Source organism: Colius striatus, chromosome Z (genome assembly GCF_028858725.1).
Source record: "Colius striatus isolate bColStr4 chromosome Z, bColStr4.1.hap1, whole genome shotgun sequence".
NCBI classification, from domain to species: Eukaryota; Metazoa; Chordata; class Aves; order Coliiformes; family Coliidae; genus Colius; species Colius striatus.
The window spans coordinates 14465975-14492735 of record NC_084790.1 but is presented as its reverse complement, the minus strand read 5'-3'; the positions used below and the strand labels follow the sequence as shown (position 1 = coordinate 14492735).

The following is a 26761-nucleotide window of genomic DNA, read 5'->3' as shown; positions in this document are numbered from 1 at the left end:
TGCACTTATAAAAACAGAGTACAGATGAGAGAGAAAAACAGTCCCAGGAAGTGTACAACTTGGAGTGGTTAAGAGCAGAGAAGAGAAGGGTCTTTCTGCTTACTCATGCCCATATTGTGGAACAATTGGACCGGAGATGTCTAAGTAACTTGGGGGATGATTAGATGTTGAATGTTGCATATTAGAACTTCACACACTGACTGATCAAGTTGATGTGGCCTAGGTCTCCTCCAGCACAAAGAATGTGCTGATGGTTGTTAGAAAGAATTGAAATATTTACTCCATGTAAACCAGTGAAGCCTTATGAGAGTGCTCATAACCTGTTTCAATGTCTGGTTATATTGATGGAGTTATAAGTGTGTTCCTTGAGTTTTTATGTCTTTTTTTGATATACAGAGACAAAATGTACATATCTTTTTATCTTGAGTCTCCAAAAATAAATCATACATAATGTATATATTTTCTCTATATGGAATGCTATGCATTGCTCTGCATGATCTCATTGCCACCACAGCCATATGCAGGATCAGCTGTACCATTCACACTATTTACTGGTGTTTCTAATTTGGTATTGTGTACATTTTCACAAATTTACATCAAAGGAACACCGAAGGGAAAAAGAGTTGAGTGGCAGGGTGCTGCTGTGCTAAATATTTTTTTAATAGAAACAAGAGCCAAATAAGTCACCAGAAAGGTTTCAATGTTTTAATCTGGTTGATAATTGTCAAGAGTTACTACTTAAGCCTATGGAGTCCTTTATTATGATAGAAATAATTTCTGTGGGTGAACATGAAATGATTTTGAAGAATTTTGAGTAAGAAATGAAAATGCAAATAAAATACATAATGGAAACTAGCCTTGCCAATTCTTAAGTTTTATGTGATACAGTTGATAGTGAAAAGTTTGCTTATCCTGCAGATTAGTGGAGAAAGGAGTTTTACATTTTTATATGTGGCTGTGAACAGAGTCTCACAATAGGAAGAACGAACCAAGTTTTACAGTTAGTGAATAAGCAACTGAAGCAGCAGCCTAGCTCCTTTATAAACTAAGAGTTGTATTTTGACCTGTGCCCAAGAAAGCAGTTTGCAGTTTAAATGGAAGATTTGGTCCTGGTTTTGAAGCTCTCAAGTGTGGGTTAGGTGTGGACATAAATGTAATGATCAGTAAGGAAAGCTAAATGCTACTACAGTAAGATTACTTAAATGTATGATTTGTTCGTACAATAGAATTTTAATTCAGTTACTATGAAGGCAGTGTAGTTACTTGCGTACTTAAGGCAGCAGAATCCTAGTCTGAATTGATATTTTACCACTGATTTAAATGAAGTTAGACCCATCCATCTTTTAGAAAAATATTTTGCTTAACTGTTTGGATTAAACTCTAGTCCTTGCAACCTGAGTAAGCTTTAAAATATAGTTTAACTTGTGGTGTAGATTTCTGTTACAAGTTAGAAACTTTATCCTTTGGTGACTTAAAGATGATAGAAGCAAATATATTTACATGTGACAGTTTCACGTTTGTTTGCTTCTAGCATGTTGCTGGTTTAGGTGGTAAATAAAATGCTCCTATTGCCAATGTTCTGACAGACATTGTCCATAAAAATCAATAACTAGAAAGTACTATTCAAGAACAAATTTAATGACTACAAAGTACTATTCAAGGACACTGAACTGGAGGTCAGTTTTAGTGGTGAGCCTTCCTTGAAAAGCAAAGTGTAAGTTCAAAGTAGGTTATGGAAACTGGTTCAGAACAAACTGTTCTGGTGGGTACTGTTCTGTTCCCAAACTGTTAGTAACATCTGTTTGCAAGTGCTGGCCTGGTTGGAGGAAAATAATTTAGCATTTTTAGTTTCCTTCTTTCTAGAAAACCAAGAAAGCATTCTTGCCTTCAAAAAGTAGGTATGTTTTTACAGGCAAACACTGTTTTGCACTTCAGGCTCTTCCTAGTTAATGGTCAATACCCATCCTCCTTAACTGCTTTAGAAGTTGGCTTGTACTGGTCTTCCTGAGATTGAGACTCCTTTCCCATTTCGTTGTTTTTTCTCTGTTCATGTGGCCCTTTTTTGAAAAATCCAGTGCATTTTAAGAGCACTCTAGTGCTAGTCTTTGGGTTTTTTTTTTCCATTTGTTGTTTTTGATGTGGTTTTCTTCTGTAGTATTCTTTGATATCATGTAAAAACACACTGTTCACAAGTACTTAACTTTAAATCCAAAACATAATTTCTCCTTTACATATTTTCTTTGATGCCTGGCCAGCAATCCAAAATCAGGATGATACAGGAACTGTCTATGCCCACAGAGTTTTCACTTTTTTATGATTGCAAAGCATACTGTTCTTTTGTTAGCTTGGGCCTATAATCTAGGAGGCAATTTTAACACCTCTGTTATGCTTTATTTAGGCTGCAGATAGGTCTGATAATAGTTCTCATGTAATAACTGTAAGACTTTTGTTCTTTCTGATTATGGCATTGAGGTTTCTGTTTTCACTGGAGTACTGCAATATTGGAGTTTGCCACCTGGCATTCTGGTCTCTTTCAAATCCATCAGGCGCTAAAGTCATCCTCCCTGCTCACTAGTATGACTGAATTACTTCTGAGACAAATCTCTCAAGTAGTTGACCCTCACCACCTGTGAGGCAGGCTTTTTTTTCATTTGTGTTTAAAGACCTCTATAAATAATGTTTCAAGCTCTTTCTGCTTACACTAACACAGTATGGTGCCGATACTCCCTCTGTTTTAACAGGGACTTCTGCCTCTAACTTCGTATCATTTGTGGTATGTTAGGTAACTGCATTGCTCCACAAGTGTGTTACTCTCAAGTTTCAGCCCTATCGTGATCTCGATAAATCTCTGATTTATCGTTAGGATAAATCATTGGCTGGTGGTGATGTTGGTCTGCTTTTTGGTTATTTCTTATCATCCTGCCCCCCAGGTGTAGTTCATAAAAAATCAAGAATAAGAGACATCTTTTGGGTTTTTTATTTTTGATTCAATATGCATGGTACTATGGTAGAACAGTGCTTTGGGTTCTGTGAGATGGAGCCCAGTTCCTTGTCTTTATAACTTAACTTGTAAAGGGCTGAGCTGTAGCTCATTTATTACATGCATTGGTTAGTAGTGCTATTCATTGCTAACTGCTCTCATGGATAAAGTTATGGATTTATGGCTTCAGGCAAGAAGTAGAAACTCAACTGGAATGAAGTCAATGAATATAAAATGCTTTCAGTTTTCTGGATCTTTATATGTGGTTGATAGTTGCTTAGATCAGAGGATGCTTTCGTATAGTTAAGGGTTTTTTTTTTTAAGACAATGAGCGTTATATGTGTATATTTATATAGCTCAGTTTTTAAGGTTTGTTGATGAGCAAGGACACATGTAGTGGCAAAAACAAGGTATCAGATGGTTACAGACAGAGTAAACAGTATTGCAAATGGAATTGATAAACAGAGGAGTGCAAAGTATCTAAAGAGCTGCTAAATATAAAACCCAGTGGTTTCATGGCTTGTGTAGCTTGTAATATTCCCATGGATTTTTAAGTGAAAGGCAAGCTGTGACAAACATCTTGAGAATGTTTTGTATAAATGAAAGCTACAACCAGTTGAATTTACAGCATGAAAAAAAGCAAGTAAAGTACAAACCAGCATGTGAGCTATTTTCTGTAAATACAAAACCCAAATGCATCACTGAACAGATGTTTACTGACTAAAGAGGCTTTTTGCACTGCTAATAATCCAATTCATGTCCTGGGCAACTCAGTTGTATGGAGAGCTGCTGGAGGAATATTTATTATGTTGTAGCTCACCTGTTTTGAATAGATGCCCCCCCCCCGCCCCGAGTGTCAAATCATGACCTGAAAGAATTGTTGGACATTTTTTGGGTTTTTTTTAAATTCAATTTATTCCTGTTGCAGTCATGAAACATGCTGTTCTCAATATTGCAGTTCATTATTGTATTTTACAGCACTGCAGGTGAGGGAAGCAGGGTGTAAATTTTTGACAGATTGCTTGTGTGTGAAGTCTACTTTTTTACCATTGCCTACCTTACTGCTCTTCACAATTTGGGACATGACATAGGCATACAGTATCTTTTAAATTAAATTACTGTTCCATTATGTGTGCTATTATGAGTTCACTGGAAAAACATGGGAAGGCAGTGACAAAGTACTGTGTCTAAATGGGGTGCAGAACACTTTTTTTAACTTGGATGTTATATTACGTTATAACATGCAAAGTTAGCATTTTTTAGCAGCAACTGGCCTTTGCAGGCCTTGCCATTGCCCATGTATTTTTGTAAATTTCTCCAGGGAAAAGCAAAGATGTGTGCCCTGATGAGTTTCCTCTGCAGTTTGTACCTGTTACAAAGGTATATTATTTTTCATGTGTGTGCAAGCAGCGTGTAAAACATGCTGTGTTCAGGAGCTGTATTTGTGATATTTTTGCACAGATTAGTGATATTCATGGTTTTGGCCTTTTTTTCCCTCCTTCAGTATTTGAGCCAGAAATTATTAAATGAAGTATGATTAAATTTCTCTCAATGCTTGTGCAATTTCTTACTGTCAAAAAATCCACTTCTTAGGAAAAAAAGGACACCACCTTATTGAAAGAAGGAGGAAAATTAAAACTTTAAAGCATTTCTTCTCATGTTTTGCTATCTACTTCATTTATTGTTATAGATCAGAAACTGCAGGAGGTTATATGTAGGTAATTCAACTTTTTGTTGTCCTCTCTGGTCGTTATGATATTGCTTGCTTATTTCTTTAAGTATGTATTTATATACTGTTGACTTTTCCCAGCAGCTTTAGAAGTTTCTCAGCCAGGGAAGAGTGCTGAAGCTTACAATTACAAACCTGGATAGGAGCCTGGAGCTCTATACATACCTCTGTTCTCCAGGAGGTGGCATCACCATGCTGATGCTGGGGATGTAGGGGATGAAAGCAATCAATTGGTAGTAACTGATTTTCCCTAGATATCCGAGAGGAAAATAATTGTGGTGCATTAGGGAGAATGGTAGAGAATGGTAATGACTTCCCCAAATTCAGTAATCCTAATTTGAAGAAACAATTCTCATTTACATTAGGTTTTTTTTTAAACTTGAGATAGAGGTCATTACTCTGATAAAGTTACAAATAACCCAAGTACTCAAATAGCAGTATTATTCTGATGTAATTCATGTTAGTAATTTAATTTCCAGTTTTCAGAGAATGCAATTTTCACTCAAATAAATGAACATCTAGTAGTGGACATTGGCTTTGCTGATAAGCTAGTGTAGCATGTTATATGTATTAGAGATTTTAGTGATAGAGCAGGAGGTTACATCTGACAAGCTGGTGTAAATTGGAGGGTTCTACAATTGTGGTCTGTATAGCAACTGCATACTGTACTGAAATGAGAGGAGGGAAGGCATCCACATGACTAAAACTGGAATTTGAGACAACTGTGTTAAAGTACAGATATAAATGACTTGCAAATTGTTGAATGTCTCTGCAACTCTAACTATACGGATACAGGGAGCGCTCGAGTCTTTCTGGTAGACCAGTCACTTGCTTATATACTTTTAGAAGACCAGAACAAAAGGTGAGTGGCTCTTCTTAAAAGCAGCCAATCCCCAAATATAACTGGCAACACCTTTTGGGCTAAAAGGGAATTTTGAGTGAAAGTAAAATACTTTCTGAGGGATCCAGTTATATCACTACTTCGCTTTTGTAACTCCATACTCTAGGCTGTCCTGTACATTGGCTGCTCCATGGTAACTTCCAGTCTGCATGTTCTGTGTTTTAAACATGAGGGTAACTTGTCTGTTTTCATTGAGAAGTAATCTAACTGGACATTTGTAAGGATAAATGTGTGTGTACCGTTGGGTCTATCATGCAGGAACTAACATGCTATGAAGCAGCATATGTATGTCTGATGCCAACTTGTTCATACAACCAGAACATCAGTTGCATATTTTCCTTTGTTCCAGATATAGATGAAAATGTTGCAGTAACCTGCAGCCAGAGTGCACATATTCAATTGGAGAGGTCTCTTAAATTCTTAAAGCTGGCTTGTGAATTTTAACATTTTGCTAACAGGCTATGGATGTTTGTTGTCATATTTGTTAAAAGTCTTAGCATTTTTTTTTAATGACAACTTCTTTTTTGTAATTTATTCTTCTTTGAAGTTGGCTTGGAACATAAATCTGTCTTTGTGGAAACATTGGATTCACGGAATCCTTGAACGTGTTGATTTCTCAAACATTTTTTTCCCCCCACATTTCCTGCCTCATTTTTAGTGCTGGGAGTTAGAAATTCAGCAATTTTAATAAAAACAAGGTAATGACGTAAGTGAGATGAGTATGGGTGGGACACTGAAACTGTCTGCACGTTTGACATGCAGATAGCAGTGTTACTACAGTAAGAGGAATAGTAATGTTCTTGTAATTGTGATTTCCAACCCCTCCTGAGTTAGGCAAGTGAAAAAATCCATTGAAGATATTTTTGATAAAATAAGATCTGTTAATTTTCTTAATTTTGAAGAAAATGAAACTGAAATGTCTTTTTTATGTGGTATCAATCTGCTGAACTGCAAAGAGGAACAAGCTTTGTTTTTCAGGCTATCTTTAACAGTTTAATTTTGTGCTTGACTGGTTTACAATATTTGTCTTTTTTAACAGCTGTTCTTTTTGATGTGTGGTATAGGTATGAGGTTTTCAGTAAATTAGAATTATAAGGAGCGTACTTTAATCATGGACTCTTCCTCTGGGAATCTGGAATAGTAAAAATTATTGTTGGAAATTTATACTTCAGTTTGCTTCTAGATGTACACGGATGTTTTTTAGCTCTTAATAAAGAATTTGAAATTATTGCTATAGTAATTAATTCTTCCAGTACAAAACTTAGAAGTGCAGTATTTTTAAATACAAGAGTGTTTAATGTATCTGTCTTTACTTTCAACTTACATGAAAGAATCTTTCTGTAGAGCAGATAATGTACTTAAACACAATTTACGGCAAATATACTTGGATCTGTTCCTGTGTCATATTGTTCCTGATTCTTGCTTGTCAACTGGAAGGTAAAAGGTAACTCTCCACCCCTCCATCTTCAGCTTATTCTTTTACAACTATGCTATTTGCTTTCTTGAGTCTTTCTCACCTCTTTATATCTTTGACATTTTGTTTCCTGGATCTAGGATGCCCTTGTTCCCATCTCCAGCAACATTTCAGGTACTCCTTGCATCAGATTGCATAGCACTCTTCCTCTACATGCCCATAAAGTAAGTCATGGCTGACAGGGACCTTAAGATGGAGAGAGAGGCATCAGCTCCCTAGGTAGCATCCCAAGGAGGACGTAAATCAGACCCCTTATTCATCTTTCACATATGCGGATGAAGTTCAGGTTTCTGAGAAGGAAGGATAACTTTACTGAACAGATTTCCTGGGTTTTTTTCTTGTATTTCATTTCACTACATCTTACTCTTACACTGCTTTTGGGCTATGACTTTCCCCTTTTTATGAAACATGAGGGCTTGAGGAATAACCAGGAGAACACTGTGAAAAGCAAGGTGGTATCACAGAATCATAGAAATGTAGAATGACCTGTTGACCACTGCACTCTGGATGCAAGCATCCAACTAGTTTCTCATACAACAAACAGTCCATCCATTGAATCCATTCACAGGACAGTGTTGCATTCGCTGTAAATAAAGAAATAAATAAGTTCTTCATGCATCTGAGAGCAAGGGAGGTAGAAAGAGGGAAAGACTGAAAAAAGAAGCCTTTAATTTATGGAGAACGGTTGTGTAGCTGTCAATAATCCTTACTTACAATATTAACTGATGTGTTAAACTGCTTTAATTATCTGAAAAGATAGCACATGGATTTGCATCTCGAAATGGAGAAGTCTCACCATAAAGTATTCTGTATATATTGCAAATACAGTGTATTTGTTGTTCCTTATTGGTCTTGATTAAAAAAAAAACAATTTGTCTTTGAAATTTAATTAAAGGATTTGTGCTTTGAGTTAATCTAGGTGAAAGTATATACATGTGTAATGTAGCAGTTATTTGTATCTGGATGAGCTGTATAGGATTTTGTATAGGTTGCCCATAAAAAAAGCCGTTGTTTCATGAAGGACTCTTAGCTGTAAAAAGGGATTCTTTGGCTTACAGACAGCCTAAAAATTCTCTAAGGAAAACTGTAAGCTGATTACGGGGCTTCACTTTTTTAAAAACTGAATTTGAAGTAATGTCCATTTTCCTAGACCAGCTTTTTAATTACCTTTTTGTTAAGTTTAATGTCTCCATCAAAGCTTGTATAGGATCTAATTTTCTGGGCCACAGCATTATCAGGACAGTGGAGAAAACCTGAATTTAAACTGGGCCAATGAAAATCACCAGAAGATGTTACAGACCACTTCTCTTTTAAGTGGGCATTTTACAACCAGGCTTATATAATGACTGTTTAGGCCAGCCTTGGACTTTGAAGGGCAGGAGCTGCATGTAGCATAGGAAGCTGTGTAGTCAACACAAGCCAAAGATGCTTCTTTCTGCTAGATTTCTCATACAATTTTGCAAACTCAAAGCTGCAAGAAGATGTCCTCAGCTGCTACAGAATCTATAATGCTTGGTGACTTAAAATGTACAAAGATGTCAAGATGTAAAAAACATTCTTAAAGCTAAGCTGAGAAGGACTGAAAGTAGAGCACACAATCACAGAATGGTAGGGGTTGGTTAGAGATAATATAGTCCAACTGCTTTGTGAAAGCAGGTCCACTTAGATCAGGTCACATGAACATGTCTAGGCGAGTTTTGAAGACCTCCAGAGAAGGAGACTCCACACCCTCCCTGGGCAGCCTGTGCGAGGACTCCAATACCCTCATAATGAAATAGGTTTTCCTTATGTTTAAATGGAACTTTTTGTGTTCCATCTTTTGTCCATTACCCCTTGTCTTGTCACTAGATACAACAGAAAAAAGTGATGCCCCAACCTCCTGACATCCACCATTTATGTACTTGCGAACATTGATGAGATCCCCCTGCAGTCTCCTCTTCTCTAGACTAAAAAGCACCAGTTCCTGCAGCCTTTCCTTGTAACACAGATGCTCCAGTCTCCTGATCACACAGTAGTAAACATTTAGTTAACTAATGTGGATGTGAGAAATTATTTATGGCTTAGGTTTCAGACACAGCCAGATTCAGACTACAGACTTGATCTGGCATAAGAATTTGAATGCTAATGCTTTTGGGTTGCCTAAGTTAAGAAATGCTTTCATAATTATCATAGTAAAATGCAGTTATGACTATCTTAGAATGGAATCATAGAATGGTAGGTGTTGGAAGGGACCTTTAGAGATCATCCAGTTCAACCCCCCTGTAGAGGCAGGGTCACCTAGATCAGGTCGCATCTTGCATTAAGGTTTTTTTTTAATATATATTTTTGAATCTCTTTACTATTTATTACTTGAAATCATAATGAAATTTTATGAATCATGGCTTGGAACTACCAATTCTATTAGGAAAAAGAAAAATAATCCTGAGGAGTGGAGACAGCTGTTGGTTAAGATCCCTGGCTTTATGCTGTCTTGTTTAATGCAGGTTTCTTGATTAGATAGAATAAATTCCTCTCTTTTGGTCCAGACATACTTTGTCTGAAAATGCCTGTAATATAGTGATCTATTTCTATGTCTTGTCAGAGCCCTGCATTTCATACAGTCCAATAGATGGGTAACTGGTTTGAAGTGGTAACTTTGGTAATATGGAAGAAGAGATCTCTGTAACTTAGTGTGAGTGTAGGGCCTTTTGAATACAGTGGATCATCTTTTGGATACAGTGGATACAAAAGTGATGCAAAAAAGCATGGATAAAGGCTGTGATAAGGCAAACCACCTAAGCTCTGATAAGACAGGACTAAGGATTACATTTCTAATATCACTGCATATTATACTTCTAGAATTGTTCTAGCTTGCTCATATTGTTGTTTTAAAGATAATGTGTGTCAGGTTCTTCCCAGTGATGTCATGCCTCAAAGTGAAGAAGGCAGTAAACGTAAGTGAAGGATCCCGTGGTTACTCAGTCAAGGAATATACATCTGTTTTAGAAGTCTAGTAGGCTATTAAAGGAATGTTGATCACAGAAGAGTTGCATTTGAGGGTTTGTATTATGTCTTTGCAAAGATTTAAAGTAAAAGCTGGTGCTTCAGCCAAACTAACAAACAATTGTGTACCATTTTGATGTTACAAAAGTGAACTGAAGGTAGCACGGCACTTTAATCATCCTGTGATATATAATTATTAGGTTATCAAATGTTATTAATTAAAAAGTAGTACGTTTGTTTGTTGAAATACTGGGAAAAGGAACCTCAGAATGGAATTTCATCTATAACTTTGATCGATAACATTCAATGACCCTTTTGATACGTTCATTGTGAAAGTTTTTGTGGCTTCATGGTGAAATGCATCAGGTAACAACCAGGTAAAAAGCTACTCTGCTCATTTGTTTATTGTGGGTACGTTTTTGACTGGTTAGAATTCTTTTTATGGTTCACTATATAATTTTCCAAGCTTTAATGTCAGTGCACAAGGAAAGAAATAACAGTCCTATCAACATCTTAATTCTTGTATATGATGGCTACGTTAATCTGTATCACCTTGAATTGGTGGCCAGGCTGTACTCTTGGATGTGCAAATGTTGTGCTCTAAACAGGATCTGCAATGTGAGGAATTAAAAGAAAAAAGAAAGATGAAACCATCTTTCTTTTCACATAATTCCTTTTTTTTAAAAAAAACCCAAACCTGTCTTATAATATGGTGACGTTGACAATTGTACAATACAAGTTGTCTATTGAGAGAGGACTTAGCATGTTACAGTTCGTACCCAGGTAGTATTTCAGATACAAATTATAACAAGAAATGGATGCATGTTAATAGGAATGTCTTTTCAGACACTTCTGTCTCGTCATTTACTATGAGCAGAATGTAGTTTTGTACCTAGTACCTTTTATATTAAGGTGAATGAAGGGGATTCTTTTGTTTTTGTTAGGAACAGTCTTTATAGATGGATTCCACTATATCATGCCACCAATTTAATGTATTTTAAAATACGGGAACTGAACAAAGAGAAGGCAATGTGTCTTGTGTACAAGAATCCTTCGTCTGACAAAAATAAACAGTTTTACTTAGTAGCTTTATTCCTCTAAGACGGCAAGGATTTAATTTATTGTTAATAAAAGAAGTTGTATTCTTCATTTTCCTTAAGACTTGACTTAAGAAATCTAATGTTAAAGTAAATATCAATTGCCGGTAGAATTAGGATACTCTTAGTTTTCTTCAATTTTTACTTAAAAAACCAAAACCAAACCTCTCCCACTTTGGTCTTCGGTTCTTCAGAGATGGTGTGCATTATTGTGGTATTGCAAATTATGTTTTGGCTGAATCATTGCCACATAGACCATTCATTCAAGACCTTCAAAGTGTAAATATAATAAATTGATTTCAGTTTGAATCCTGATCTGCGTCTTCATCTTTTTTCTTAAAAAATATACCATTAAATCTACACAGCTCTCATCCGTTTCCTTTAAATGTATTTTCCAGTTGTAAAATAACAATTTCACTGTTGGCTAATTGATTCTAAACCTTAGCAAAGCAATAATATGAAAAGTACATAGTGTACAGAAGCTGTATGTTACATTTTAAGCCATGGGAAAGATAACTTTTCTGCTTTTTCCCTTGTATTAACTTTTCATAGAATATGAAATGAGGTTAATTAGCCATGTGCAGCTTAATTACAGGACTATAGAAATGGCCCTTTGTTTAGACATCTTTGTGTATCTCACAGGAAAGCCTTAAGTTATTTGTTGAAAATTTAACAAATTTATCTCATTACATTTAATGGATTCTTAAATCTCTATCAGCTTATTGAAGGAAACATTAATTAAAAGTGTAATTGACTAGCCAGCTGTTTGCTGTTTTCTGTCCAGCAGCCTCTATTAAGAATATTACAAAACACATAAAGCTCTTTATCTGAGGGAGGTAAGTGCTCTGCCAAATGCTGCTCAAGCAATGGGATTTAAATCATAGTTTCTTAGTTCAGTGTATGTTGGGTAACCAACATCAGTAAGCATGTGCTACTTCATAAGAAGGCAGGCTATGTAACCAACTGGCAGAGGAACCCCTTTTAAAACATGACATAGATGGTTAGCAAGCCAGAATGTTTTGTTCCCAGAGGGAAGCGTTACATGACTAAAGCTGACCATATGTTTGCCTTTTCCTGACTACACACAAGAAATCTTCTAATAGCAGTACAGTTCTCAGGCTCAGCTCATTCATTGAAAGCAGTAAATAGTCACTTATTGAAGACAAGCTCTACCTGTGTTATTTGGCATATTGTAACAACATAAAATGTACAAATCTTTCTGCACCTATAGAATATCTTTTGTCTGTTTAGGTTTACAGTGTTCATTCTTAAGAAATTATTCTCCTCTGGTAAAGAGGGGCCTCATGGGACCATTCTGTGTTCCAGTTTTTGTTTTCTGAGATGGCTGGGAACTGCAAAACTCCCATTGGTCACAGAGAACCTCTGTTGCTCTTTTGGATATGTCCTTTTTACAGTAGGGATGTAACTAGCATGCTGTCATGGCTTGATAGCAATGAAGAGGAACAGCAAAGGAAAAAAAGGAGTGGAGATAGAGCAGAACTTTGTCTACTGTGTTTAAATTTGATGGTAGCATCTCACTGGATGTCTCTGTGAGGTTGGAATTGGAGTCTCTTCTAGCTGGAGAGCTCGGAGTAATTTTTTGTAAGTAAAGCAGGGATAATACAGTTTGACAGAGCTATAGTATGTTGTAAGATCATTATGAAAAATGCACTGTAGCAACAAACTGCTGGATCTTTCTTGCAAAAGGATAAACATGCTTATAAGATATAGACCATATCCAAAGGAAAACTCAGACTGATTACTGAAGCTTCTTCAAAACGGAGTAGGTTTGATTTTTGGGAAGGAGATGCTTAACAGGGGTTTTTTATGGTCTCTAATTACATATGTGGTTACAAATGCTGGCAGCTGCAAGATCTTGTTGTGACTTAATATTTTTATTTATGTAGTATAGAGAGGACTTGAATGTGCTAGGTGTCCTGAGCATCGATCCTCCCAATGAAGGAAGAAAACATAGTAGACTGAGTAGTTACATAACCTATCGTATCATTTCAGTTGGCGTCAGTTCAAGTGATGCTGTCAATGGCATGAGAGAAGAATGAAATGTGAACAGCTAGTTATATATACCAGAAATGCAAAAAATATGAGACTTTATGCTGCAGCCTCAGCTGAAAAATATGGTTAGATAATCAGCTTAAATAGTATATCTTTGTTGTGTATGAAGTTTGCCCACAGAAAAGGGGAAGTGCATATCTCTTCATCTCACAGCTACTGGCTGGATGCTTCTATTTGAATCCCTGCATGGAAAATTCCTTAGTTTTCTAAAGAGCATCCACTACTCGGAGCACATACTTCGACTTTCTGAGCACATACTTCGACTTTGAGATGTGTGAGAAAGACTTTGTATAAGCAAATCGCTTGAGACTATGATGTTGTCACAAACCAGCTCTGGAACCATAATTATTTCAGCATCAGATCAATTTCTGATCTCATTAGTAGATTGTTGTAAACAGTAAATTAATTGTTACATGCTGTCTCTTTTCTACAGCACAGAAAAAACTGCTTGTTAGAACAGTGCTGTAAGGCAAGGAAGGCTTTGCAGCCAGTCTTTATGTTCTTGTTCTTACTGGTGCAATTAAGCTATGGCTGGTTTACGTTATATTTAATAAATTTCACAGTTTCTTAGAGTCACTTATTTCTCAGAATCTAGGAATAATGTTGCTTGTATGGGTATTCTGGAGGTCATTTTGCCAAACGTCATGCTCAAAGCAGGTGGCTGTATTCCATTTTAGATCTGATTTCATGCAGTTTTGCCCAGTTTAAAATGTCCTCAAGGACAGGAAGTCCCCAGCCTCTGTATACCACCTGCTTATGTGCTTGATTGGTCTTGTGAGGAAGAATTTTTATTTTTCCTAAAGGCTGTGCAGAATTTGGAACAAGTTGCATCTTTTTGGTTTTGGCTTGGCTTTGTCCTTTCATTGTGGACCTCTGCTAAGTGTCTACTCCAGCCTTCTCTAAATGCCTTTTAGATAGAAGATGCCCCCTTAGTTTTCACTGTGCCAAATAAGTTCAGTGTATTTAGTATGCTCTAGCCACCTGATTGTCTTAGAGGTCCTGCTGAATTCCCTCTGTTCTGTTAATAAGTGTCTTGTACTGGAGGTACAAACTGGTCTCAGTGCTCCAGTTAGGATCTTATGAATGCCAAGTAGAGTGGAATAATCACTTTTGATCTCATCATCCTTGGCCCAGTATGGGCTTGCCTTCACTGTCACAAGAATGGATTTGCCTCCATGGTACTAAATTGCATTATCCTGGTATGTTTCCCTGCATTTTCTTTGCATATAATTGATGTCAGTATCCCTTAGTGTCCTACCTGCATGGAAAAATCGAGAAGAAGAATGAATGATATGTGATTGTAAAGGAACTAGACAAATGAGCACCAGTTTGTTAGCACTGATGCCAATACTGTGAAGCTTTGTGCTTCATATTACTCTTTTACTTCTGTTAGTTGCATTGGAATGATAGTGTAGCCTAGATGTACTCCTCCAGCTGGGTCCCCTAGACATGTGTAATGTTATGCTGAATGCGGAGCATTGTGTGATGTATAAATACTGTGCTGTTGGTTTTCTTTTCCACAGCAGTTGAATGATTTCTCACCTTTTGAAAGTCATGGATAGCACCCAGAGGAGTGGCTACCCAAAAGCTTCAGGTCTGGCTATAGCTAAGATGTGTATTTTACAGATAATAAATATAAATAGTAAATAATAACTATTAATAAAAAAATAAGAATATCAAGTTGTGTGCAAAAATGTCAAGATCAAATTTTCCTGAAACAGTCTCCTTTTTGTTGTGACTTGTTAGAATAATGTGGTGTTTTAAGCGAAGAGTTCAAGAACTGTTGTAGGTTTTCTGCCTGAATGCCAGGTAATGATGTGTCAGGATAGTTTGAAAGCACATCAGTGTGTATTTTTTTTCTTTTAAATTTAAATAGTGAGATGGATTTTATTTTTGTTTTTATTTCTCCTTAATTTTTCTAAATTGATCTGTAATCCTACAGGGTCGTGCAAACTATCAAGCAAACTTGGCATTTCTTATTTTTTCCCCCCCTTCTTTGGTCACCCCCTTCTTTGGTCACCCCCTTCTTTGGTCACCCCCTTCTTTCGTCACCCCCTTCTTTCGTCACCCCCTTCTTTCGTCACCCCCTTCTTTCGTCACCCCCTCCTTTTTTACCCCCCCTCCTTCTCCCCCCCCCCCTTTTTTTTTAATTTCTTTTTTTTGTTCAGATATGTGTTGCTAGATGAAATCTGCCACTTTGAGAACCAGTGACTTTCTTCTGACAGGACTCAGCTGAGGAATGCATGGGAGAAATGTTAGGCCATTGTTTCTGCTCTGACATGTGATTTGCACACCTAAACTGAAAGAAGAAAATTTCCAGTTGCCCATAGTTTATTTGGAGTATCATGTGTTCTCCAGCTGTGAACATAAATCTAATGATCAGAGGGCAGAATTAGTTACTTGTGGCTAATTTTGACCACTGATGAGTTTCCAGAAAGGAGTCAGATTATTACTTTTGGTAATGCAGACAAGGCATAGATAGATTCTTCCTGGAGGCTTTTCAGCTCTTCCATTCCCACATGACATCTGTGTGGAAAGTACAGCCATCTGCTCCCTGGCCTTATCCCTTCTTCAGGCTGTCCCTGTGGGACCTCAGCATTTTCTGTCCTCCTCTAGTACAGCAGTCCAGACCAACAAAAAAGACAGACTGTCTTTTAATACAGTTTTCCTTTTTGCTGTATTGTTAGTGTATATGTAAGTATTTACATATTATAAAAGGTTCAAAGCTTCCTTTACGTAGTTTTGAAAAACAAGCAGTAGGCCTACTGTGTCTGTACAGACCACATGAAGGTGTGTTAGAGCCTGAATGCCTTCTTCAGAGCAGTTAACTTTAATGGTTTCAATGCAAGAAGATCCAGGAAGATCCAGGTATGGCCCTCTGGCTCGCAGAAGCAATATACTTTCTTTGTGTGGTCCATATTGGATGTTCAGTGCTCCTAGTAAATTTCCACAGCAATTCTCGTGCTGATTAAAGAGCAGGATTTATGGTTTTGACAGTTCTTGGCAGGTAGAGTCGTGGTTGTAGTGTGGGAAGTTAGTTCAAGTTGATTTATAACAGATGCATGGATGGACTCTCTCTGTCACCATCTCCACAATTTCTTACATAATCATTGCAAATTATGTTTCATAAGCTAGTGATGACTTCCCTGCAACTTCCTATTTATGCTGTGTATCTGCTGGTAGAATACCCTTTTTTCCATCACCTGGGCAAATGCATAGTCCATGCTTCAGCAGCATTTCTCAGAACCACTGTGGATTTTCTTTAGCTGATACATTCTGCAATATTCAACTTTGATTTGGAGTGACTTGAAGAAGTCACCAATTAAATTCAATATTCTTTTTAGAAGTATGTTGTACTGTAGCCATCTGCTTTTGATTTTTACATATTTTAACAGCCTCACCTAGGAAATGCTTTCCTTTCTTCGACAAAGTGCTAAATGTTTTGGATATGAATATATAGGTTCTTGATAGCTTTTAATGTTTTGAGGGCCAGTGGTAGTTCACATACATAAAACTAAAAATGCCTAAGAGGTTTTTGCTCAGGCATTTGCTAAGGTACTCAGCATAAGGGAAAGGGAGGTGACTAAAAGAGGTAAGAAATATCATTAAGCTTGACTTTGTTCTAACTGAATTTGGGCTGCTAGTTCTGCTGCTCGGGAAGACGTCTTTGAATAATATGTACTCTACTGAGTTTTTCTTCATCAGCTTAATTCTAGAATGGGATTGTAATGGTGAGTTTTAATGATAGTAGGCAGTGATTTGACAGAAGCACAATGGTTATGACTTCACTGCAAGATCTGGTGGGTGGGAAGCCTTTCCAAAAGGACTGAAAGAGAAACAAAGGAAGTGCTTTGTACTCAAAAGTTTTTGCTGTTCAAAATGGGAAAGTTTGATGTTCCTGTCAATCAACACAAGTAGGATCAGACACCACGAGAAATTGTGAAGCAAAGAGCACTTTTGAGAGGTGTACAATACAGTGAAGGAGGTGTGGAGTTGTGAGAAGGGGTAGTAGAAAAGCTGCGGTGTAGAACAAGGTGATGGTCCAAAATTCACCGTACACATTTGTATTAGAGTTTCAGAACTCATTTGATTTCAAGGCTGTTCAATCATCTTTACTGTGCCTGTCTGGAATTTTTTGGTGCCTTTTAGCAGTACACACTCTCTTAGTGATGCAAGATAAGGTGGTAATATTTCTAGTTATATAATATGCAGGGCTCAGTTTTTCTCTTTGCCACACTGTTTTCTGGTGGCGTAGATGTTCTTTTACAAGTCCCTTTTGGTAAAAAGCATGGTAATTTTGAAAGTCAATTATCACTATGTTAGAGGTTAATTTAAAGTAGTATTAAATGGTTGCTGTAGGTCTTATGGTCAAGTATGAAATTATTTACAGTATTTCTATAGATTCAATGGTATTTTGCAGTAGAGCATTGTCTTTGTTAAATATTTTAGGATGGGCTATATCTGGCTTCTGTGGAAATGTTATCAAAAGCAGATGAAAATGATGATATAATTCATGGATTACATTTCTTGTTTTCTTTTTCAAGTAGTTATATAGATGAGACTCTTTATTTTGACCCTGACATTGCTTCTCTAAGTTAAGTCTCTTTTCCCTAAACATCAGTTTTGTTGTACTTTCCAGAGAACAGCAGTTCTGTATGTGTTTCTAGTGAGTGTCACGTACTAGAAAATTTTGGCACTCAGCTATTTGTCATGATTTCAGTAAGGAGCAGTTACAACTGTTCTGCTTTTCGTGCTGCAGTGTTTCCTTTTAGCGTGCAGCTGTATTAGGAGACAGATGTGCTGTTGTCTTGTGCTATTCTCAGTGGGAGTTCAGGGGGTAGCTCCTGCAGCTGTGGCTGTTTAATCCTAGTCTTTTCTTTTGTGCTGTCTTTTAAAATTCACTTTGATCTGACCTTGGACTTGGCTCTTACAACCTGCTTTTCATTTCTGCCAGCTCCTTTGGTATAGCAATGACACGTGCTTATATGGTTTAGTGAAACGGTCTATCTAATGTTGGTGATGGTCCTGCGTCAGGTGGAGGGCTGGACAACACAGCCTCCAGAGGTCCCTCAGTGATTTAGAGGCAGGATACATGATTCTACTCTGCTCACTGTGATTGTTGCTGACATTCGGGATAAGTGGTTGAGCAAGGAAAATACGAAAACCTGGAGGTGGTCAGAGCAGAAGGGTCAGGCACTGAAAGTCTCTGAGGGGTGGGTCTTCTTGCACACCAACTGCAAATAATGTGCTTATAAAAATGTATACATTCAGTGCCAAAAGAACAGCTGCTTGGAAATGTCTGTGAGGCTTTGCCAGAGAAGCTACTTGAGCTCAATGCCAAGATTCACCAAAAAAGGAAGGGTGATTGTTGTCCAGTTCTAACAGACAAATTCAAACCTAGATCCCTGAGCTAGAAGCAATTGTATGACAAAGTAAACAATCCTGACAAATATAGGAAATGCAGTTTCTGTTAAGCATGTTAATAAGAGGAGATGGCACAGTATACTTGAATTTCTGAAAGGATTAAGGCATTCAGGTTACCTTGCTCTACTGGGCCGTGTGGGCATTTTTCCCCTGTGGTTAAAGACACTGGTCATCCTAGCAGAGTGCTCTGTGAGAAGTGCAGAAAAAACAGCAGTTTGAAAAAAGTGTATTTAGAAATCTGTGCTTAGCATCAGAAATAAAAACGTCTTACTAACTTTTAGGAGCAGAGAACTCCCTTTCCAAATTTTGTATTGTTTTTGAAGTTGTGATATATGGATTGACAGTAAAGGATTGCTGCCTGCACCTCTGCATTTGAGTCAGATGGTGTAGAACGGGCAGGGTGGAGTAGCAGTTGGAAGGTAAAATTCACTAGTTATTTCCTTTTACTTAGAACGGCTTCCAGAGCTTTAAGAAAACTTAGTTTGCATGTATTTGTTTTTCAGGAAGTCTTTATGCTTGTTTGATTGTAAACTGTAGAGCAGTAATGAAGTGACTCCAACTTTACCCAGACTAGAGTGATCTCTTGTGCTTATATGCAGACTCATTTGTACAATAAAAGACTTCATTATTTTTTAACTATCTTGAGTCAGTTTCTGTAAATTAGTTTTATTTATGTTGTTTTACAGTCTCCTAACTTTTTTTTTAGTCTTTTCCTGAAGAGAATTTTTTTCCAACAAAATGTAATGATCTCTCTTAAATATTTTTCCTGCAGCACTTAGTAAGCAATGAATCTTTAAGTGAATGCATTGAATTGTCAGATAAATAGAGAGATAAACCCCAGCAATGTTGATTCTTTTTCATTTTCACAGAAGGGTGACAGATAAATTAGTCCCTGTAGTAACAGAATCACAGAACAGTAGAGATTGAAATGACTTAATGTATTACATCATATATACAAAAGTGTGTGTGTTTTTGTGTAAAAGAGTGTATTTTAGAATCCCATCTTCTATGCATCTTTTTATGTACACATTGACTTTATATTCTTAACTATGGCTGATAACCATCTCCTCGAGCAACTTCTGTAACTCATCTTGGGAGGAAAGACAGATCTGGATCAAATCCCAGCATATTTGGAGATCAGGAATTTCAAGAAGGAGGATTATAGGTTCATTCATACCATCAGTTGACAGTTTGAAATCTTGAAACATCTCTGTTTGATCAATATCCAGTTAAGTGTAGTAGCAGATGAACTTGAAAAAAAAAAGCTTTGAAAAGTTGAGTGTAGTCATTGACTAACCTTGTCAGTGTCATGGGACTATAAGGATTGCTTCTTTTCAGAAGCATTGGAAAGGATGTCAGTAAAATACAGTTCATTGTAGATGTTCTGACAAGAATGATGTTTACAAAAGCTGATGGCAAATTGACTTCTGATTTAAACAAGCATTGGTAGCAGGAGAGATAACGCATCAACATAATCATCAACATATCATTCTGACTATAATCAGAAAAATGGCCTATGGGTGATCATCTGGCTAGACAAAGGACAAACATGAAAACCTTCCCTTCTGCGCAAATTTTGTTTTCATACATGTTGATGAAAATTCAGATTTTTCTGTACATTGAATAGATATTACCTTCCATTTTTCAAATTTCATCTAGAATATTTTATGCCTACTTTCAGATAGACGAAGTGTCAGATATTTGTTTCATAATGAAATATCTAGAATATTAATATTAAAATAGGTGAAGACCTTTAGAAAATACTGAGATGTCTAATTTGAACTAATTCCTATGAATATGGTTTGTGAACAGAAGAGCTACTATAAGAAGTTCTTCAAGTTATACTGATTTTAACTGTTGTTTGCCAAAATTGATACTAAGGAGTTTGATTATGAAATGAAAGAAAATCACAAATGCATTAAAGGAAACAACAACAATTAATTTTTAACCATTACTTATAAAAAAAACCCCAGATGTGGCGTGAATCATTCAGTGAATTACCCCCCCAAAAGTCCTGTTTTGACTTTGGTTCTAAAAATTAGCTCTGTAGACCATATAATATCCTGTTTTAAAAAGATTTCTCTAAGTCCATACTTGCACATGGTCAACAGAAAAGCCCTGCTGCCTTATAGGACTGATTCAAAGACTTCTGCTGTACTAACCACCAGGTATCATACAACACGTTTAAAAAAGTTTAATGCTGAAGTGATACTCTTGAAAAACGCTGTTGAGAGTATATGTGATAATTTAGTAAAATGGATGGATGTGTTAGAGCACGTTATTAGTAAAGGAGCAACTGAAAAATGCAAGGAAGAAAACAGATGAACAGTATTGGAGATTGAGGAACATTGGCTTTTATAGGAAGCCATTTGCTTTTAAAATGTTTGCTCATTGTTAGTAGAATTGGGACAAGATGGGAATAAAGACTGAAAATTTAGCTGGATCACTCAGTTAAAAGAGGCACTTAGAGTAAGCAGGGGATCATCTAGGATATGCTGAGAAAAGTCAGGCCTCTAAGACTCAGTTTGACATGTGTTGTAGGAAAATAACTCTTATTTTTAAGACTCAAGCCTCAGAGACATATTGATCCTTTCAGATGAGAATATGGACAATATAGTGCAGAAAACCTGTATTTTTTTCCTGTCAAAAAGAGTGTTGATTAATTTCCTTCCCGTTATACCTACACAGTCCCACTCATTGGCCTAATTCCAGTGTGCTAGAAGTATTTGGCTAATTCGTGTCTCATGGTGGAATGAAACTGGATATTCTGAGGCCAAGTAAGCTTCATACGTGTTTTTTACTGGCACCTTCTACTGGCCACTTCTTCCATCCTTATTCTCTTGCTATGTAATTATCCCCAAAGGTTGCAAGGGCAGTATGTGTAATTTTTGTTCTGTTTAATTTTTTTAACTAGCACATCTGTTTAGTACTGTATTAAAAACTGTACCAATTCAGTTCATAATGTTGCATCCAGTTTTCATTTCAGCGAGCAGTTAGGAAAAACAACCAGTGTAGAAAGGCTGTATATTGTAAACAATGCGCATGTACTCTTCTATGAATCAGATTTTGGCATCACAGGTATAGTGCTTGACACTCAAGCCCAGCTACTGAGCAACTTTGATCTCATACACCTTGCAATGCATAAAGGTCTTTGACATTATCTCATATATGTGGGCTGTGGAAGCAGGGGTCACAGGCAAGATGAATTGCTCATGGGTTGCAAACTGACTGAAATCCTGTACTGCTGTAATTCTTAATTACTTGATGACAGCAGGGAAGGATTCATAGAAGAGATCTCATTTGACTTAATGGTGGAACAGAGTATATTCGCTACATTTGCAGGTAGTGTTAAACTGGGAGGAATTGCTGGCATGCAGAGATGACTGGATTAACATTAATAACATACTTGACAGCCTGGACTGTAAAAAGACTGAAAGAAATCGAGTCCTTTAGCACAAGGAAAAGTCTTCAAATAGTTGTGAAACAAAGGACAGGAATACTTTATTTCAGCTTCATGTAGGGAAAGATGCAGTAGTTGAATGTTGCAACAAATTATATAGAATAAAGCCCTTAGAAGATAAAAGATAATTACATATGATAATAGCTAGCATAGAAGAATTGCTTCATTGTTTAATCACCATAAGTCTTTAAGAAGAGATAAGGTGAAAACTTTTTATGATTCATTAAAATATCACACATCTACCTTGCAAGTTTACAAGTCAACATTTTAAAGTCTCTGTTGGGCTTGCTTGCAGTTTTTATTTGGGTTTTATTTGTTTGCACTTTTACAATGGAAAGAAGAAAGATTTGAAACAATCTACTACTCTCAAAAATGTGCTCTACCCACCCAAATAGCTCATCTCTTCATTCTTTACTCATTCAGTTCTTAACAAAGGAAAGACAAAAGAAAGTATGCTTTTGTAACCTACTTAAGAATTCTTCGTAAAGCGTAGATACTGAAACTTTTTTTTTTGCTTTGCAGGTTACGGGATGACAGAATTAGGATAGAGAGGATGGAAAACCTCCATTTTGAGTACAACCATGCTTTCCAGGTGATTACTGATTTTTATGCAAAAGAAGTTCTTGATCCTAAAGGTATGTAATTCAGATCTTTACACAAAACAAGTGCTTCATATTAGAGGTCTGTTATTCAGAGTATCTTAGAAGCATGCATCCTGATAGCTTTAACATAGATAAGGAATACATGTAGATGCATCCTATCAGGTGTCATGGAGTTGTCTATGTCTAGTTTATTTAAGTGTTCCCTAACTTGATCATATGTAAGGAGAAGTCTTGTTTGCTCCACAATGTCCCACTGGTTTGAGAGGCCTTGGATTCATCAAGACACATCTAAAGACCAAGACAAGGAAGGCATTGAGTTCCTCAGCCTCCTTTGTCTACTGCTCCATTCAGTGCTGGGCCCACATTTTGCCCTGTCTTAATTTTGCTGCTGATGTAGCTGTCGAAGCTCTTGTTGCCCTTTATGTACCTTGCCAGTCTCAACTCCAGGTGTGCTCTGGTTTCCCTAATGCCATCCCTGAAAGCTTGAACAATGTCTCTACATTCTTCCTGGGTCACTGTCCCTGCTTTCTCCTCTTGTAGTCCTCCTTTGTAATGTTTGAGTTAATCAGGAGCATCTTGGTCTTCAGGAGCATGTAGGCCTTCTGCCAATTGTGCTTCCATTTCTGCAAGTTAGGATCTTTTCTGAGCTTGGAGGAAGTGAACCTTGAAAGAGAATATTATTTAAATAGAAATGAATACAGGGCTAGTATTTTTTTTTTCATCTTGAAGATATGTGTTTAGACAGATTTAAATCCACATATACATAGCAACAAAGGAACATTATTCAACATCTGAAATGTTTGTTCAAGTTCTTGTGTGTGAGTGTTAAAACTCTGAGAGCAGAAGGACAGCTTTAAAAATATCTTTGAAAAAATTAAATGGGATTTAAAAAAAATTCTGTTGAGGTATCATGGAGTGAATTTTCCTGTTGTTGCAGCTGAAACAAGGACTGTTACAGAGTACTATTTAGATATCAAATACAAATAGCTGTCTCACAAAGATGGAACCATATTCTGCAGACTGGATGAGGCAGATAAATCAGGAGCTCACTTGCCAAGGCCTGTTCATTCCTTTTAATTTGATCAGGGGTTGCCTACAGTAATGGAGTATTTTAGAATTCTTTGTTTGTAAATTTAGAGATTTCTTATGCTAACAGTTGTTTTTATGAAGAAAAAACTATGGAGGAAAATGTTTTATGTTTCTTAATGTGATTACATTATTGTAAAGTTCTACATTCTTTGGAATGTCATATTATTTTGGAACCTCAGTTTTTGTTGATTTATAGATATCATAGAACAATGTACATATATTAGAGATGTAATTAATTTTAAAATGAGTTTATACTTTTTCTGAAATACCTAAGTAGTGAATTATGAATTAACAAGAAGATCACTTATTTTTTTAGGTCCTCAAAAACTATCTGTAATACTAAGCTTGGATAATCCTGTTATTTGTGCCCTGGCAGCAGTAATTGCTTACCTCAAAGAATTTAATTTGCAAAAAATGCTTTACAATCCAAGGTAAGTTGCTTTAAGTAAACTTCCAGTTCAAAGTACCAGTACGTGTACCAGTGATATCTGTGAAGTTTTAGCAGACGACTTCTCTACAATATAATGAAAACACCTGCTAGAGAGATAAACAATGTCTTTGTAAAAATGATACCTTATGTTTATGGTCATAACCAGAACTGAAAGAATCAAGTGATTTTTTTTTTTTTCATGAAAATCTTTATAAAGTATGTTTTTCTAGAGGTTACTATCAGTAATGTAAATTAACGTATGTTGCTGCCAGGTGTTGAAAACAGACAAGGTGCAAAATCTGGTAGCTATTGGGGGGGAAATGTTAAAGTTTGTTAATCTCAACCTCAGTATTAGTTTTAAATTTAATTTGGGTTTTTTTTTGGCAGCTTTTTTAAACAAACTATTATTTTGCTGGAAGTGTCTCTAATTTTTCTCTTCTTGTAGCTCTGGAAGCAGGTATAAATGCTAATAGGTTGTAATGTTTAGACAGTATTCAGCAACTATCACAACTCACAACTATCTGAGTTGGTGAATGTAGTTATCAATTATGAAGAAAACACACATTCAACACATCCTGGCTTTCTGAAAAATCCCATGAGTCGACTCAGTGTTAAGAAGGAGTAAGGGAACAGTCATGCAAACAGTTGTTAATAGACTGTCACTATTTGTGCAGATACTACAAAACCACACAGACATGGAAATGATCCTGTCTTCCCTTAAGTAATTCCTATACTTAGGTTTCTTACATGTGCTCAAATGAGTACTAAAAATTTGTAACAGGATTATGCAGATGGAATCAAATGAAAACTAAAGATATTTTCACTCTATCATCTTTTTATCATGCCATGTGTAAAACATTGCTATTCTACCTGGCTTAGATTTGAAAATATCTTTGGGGCTTACTACATGCTTTATTAAAACATCTTTTATCTGTCATGGATCCTGTATAAAATATGTCTCAGTATTCCTCCGCCCTGTACATAGGCAGGATTTAACAAAATCTGGATGGAAACCTAGGAATAGGTCATGCCAGTTGTAGATCATTCACACACATGAGATTCTTAAAGTTTCAAGCCTTCTTTTGATGGATTCTCTGCCACATTTTGAAAAACACAGCCGTATTTTAAAAATTATCTGCGGATATCAGCTTTAAACATTTTTCAGGTATCTACTAAAATATTTGGAAATCATATATACCTCGGTTTTCTGGATTTTGGAATGGATTTTCTTTGGTAAGTTGATCCTATCTCAGAATACTATTAAAAAGGCTTATAGGCCTAATGAGGAAAGTATTCCTGTGGCCCCTTCAAAGCTATCTCCTCTGTCCAAGGAGTGCTCTGATCTGTGATGTTCTAGCTCCATGGTGTTTCCCACTCATCCTCTTTGGTTGGCTTTTTATGAAACTTTTTTTTCTCTATTTTTTTCTTGTTCCTGTTTTCTCTCTCCTGCTTGGGTGGCTAAAGAAGTCTTGTTAGAGTTTCTGAAGAGGAAAGTGAACTCCAGGAAATTGGCATCCAATGGTCGCACATATAGGTTACTATTGTCCCAGTGCCTTGTGTGCAATTGCACATGAGGTGAATGTTCTTTCAGATTGGGGAAATAAAAATACATCTTTTTTATAGAACTAATTCAGTAGCAGAAGAGAAGTGATGTTACATAAAGGCTTATCCAGCAGCAGTCATCTGTGTAGTAGCTGCCATCTCAAAAACAAGTATAATTACAGAATGGGAAATAAAAATACTAAATCTTAGAGTTGACATTTGCCTGCTGAAGATTGATCTAATGGACTTCATGTGAATGTATAAGCATCTCAGTGGAAAGGCAATGAGATAGCTAATTGATATCTTGGTAACACCCTATGAAGAAATAAAAGACATACTTCAAGATAACTTGATTTCTGTGCTCAGGAGCTTGAATTCTAATGCATTTGTTACTAAAGCCTTTACTGCTTTGACCACTCAATACTGAATTCTACTTGATATTTTTAGTGTGTCCTATTGTCGTGGTTTAGGCCCATCATGGAACAAAGACCACGATTAGCCTCGAGTACTGAAGAAGCTGAGAATTGCCCGAGGGCAAGGAGAGCTTAATTGCTGCTTAAGGATGAGGACAAAACAGACCAGGCCACTCGGTTTGAGGAAGGAAACAGAAAATAATTTAATGCAGCATCAACTAAAACTTACCCCCAAAACATAACCAAGATAAACCAACACAGAGTAATACATCAATGAAGAGTCCAACCAGCCTTTTTAAGAACACCTTCCTGCCACACCTCCCCACTTCCCGATGGCTCCGCACCCATCCTCCCTGCAAGTCCGTGGGGTACCTCACACACACGGCAGCCCTGCACGGGCTGCTCCAATGCGCACTTATTCCAAAGGCTGCAGCTCCTCTCTGCCTCTCGTGTGGGGCTGCTCTGCAGCCCGCAGGCTCTCCAGCACGGCCTGGGCCATGGCCGCCTCCCCACACAGTCCCTCGCCTGTCCAGGCTCACTCACACGGAGCTGCTGGTGGCTCTCA

At 36.9% G+C, this 26761-nt stretch overlaps 1 protein-coding gene across 1 annotated transcript in view; it reads left to right on the top strand.

Annotated features, from left to right (window-relative positions):
- MSH3 (mutS homolog 3) overlaps window positions 1–26761 on the top strand; it is a 114084-nt gene that overhangs the window by 15555 nt on the left and 71768 nt on the right. Inside the window, exons 9-10 of the mRNA XM_062017553.1 lie at window positions 22643–22755; window positions 24128–24242. Coding sequence (XP_061873537.1) covers window positions 22643–22755; window positions 24128–24242 — 228 coding nt within the window. The remainder of the gene's footprint in view (window positions 1–22642; window positions 22756–24127; window positions 24243–26761) is intronic.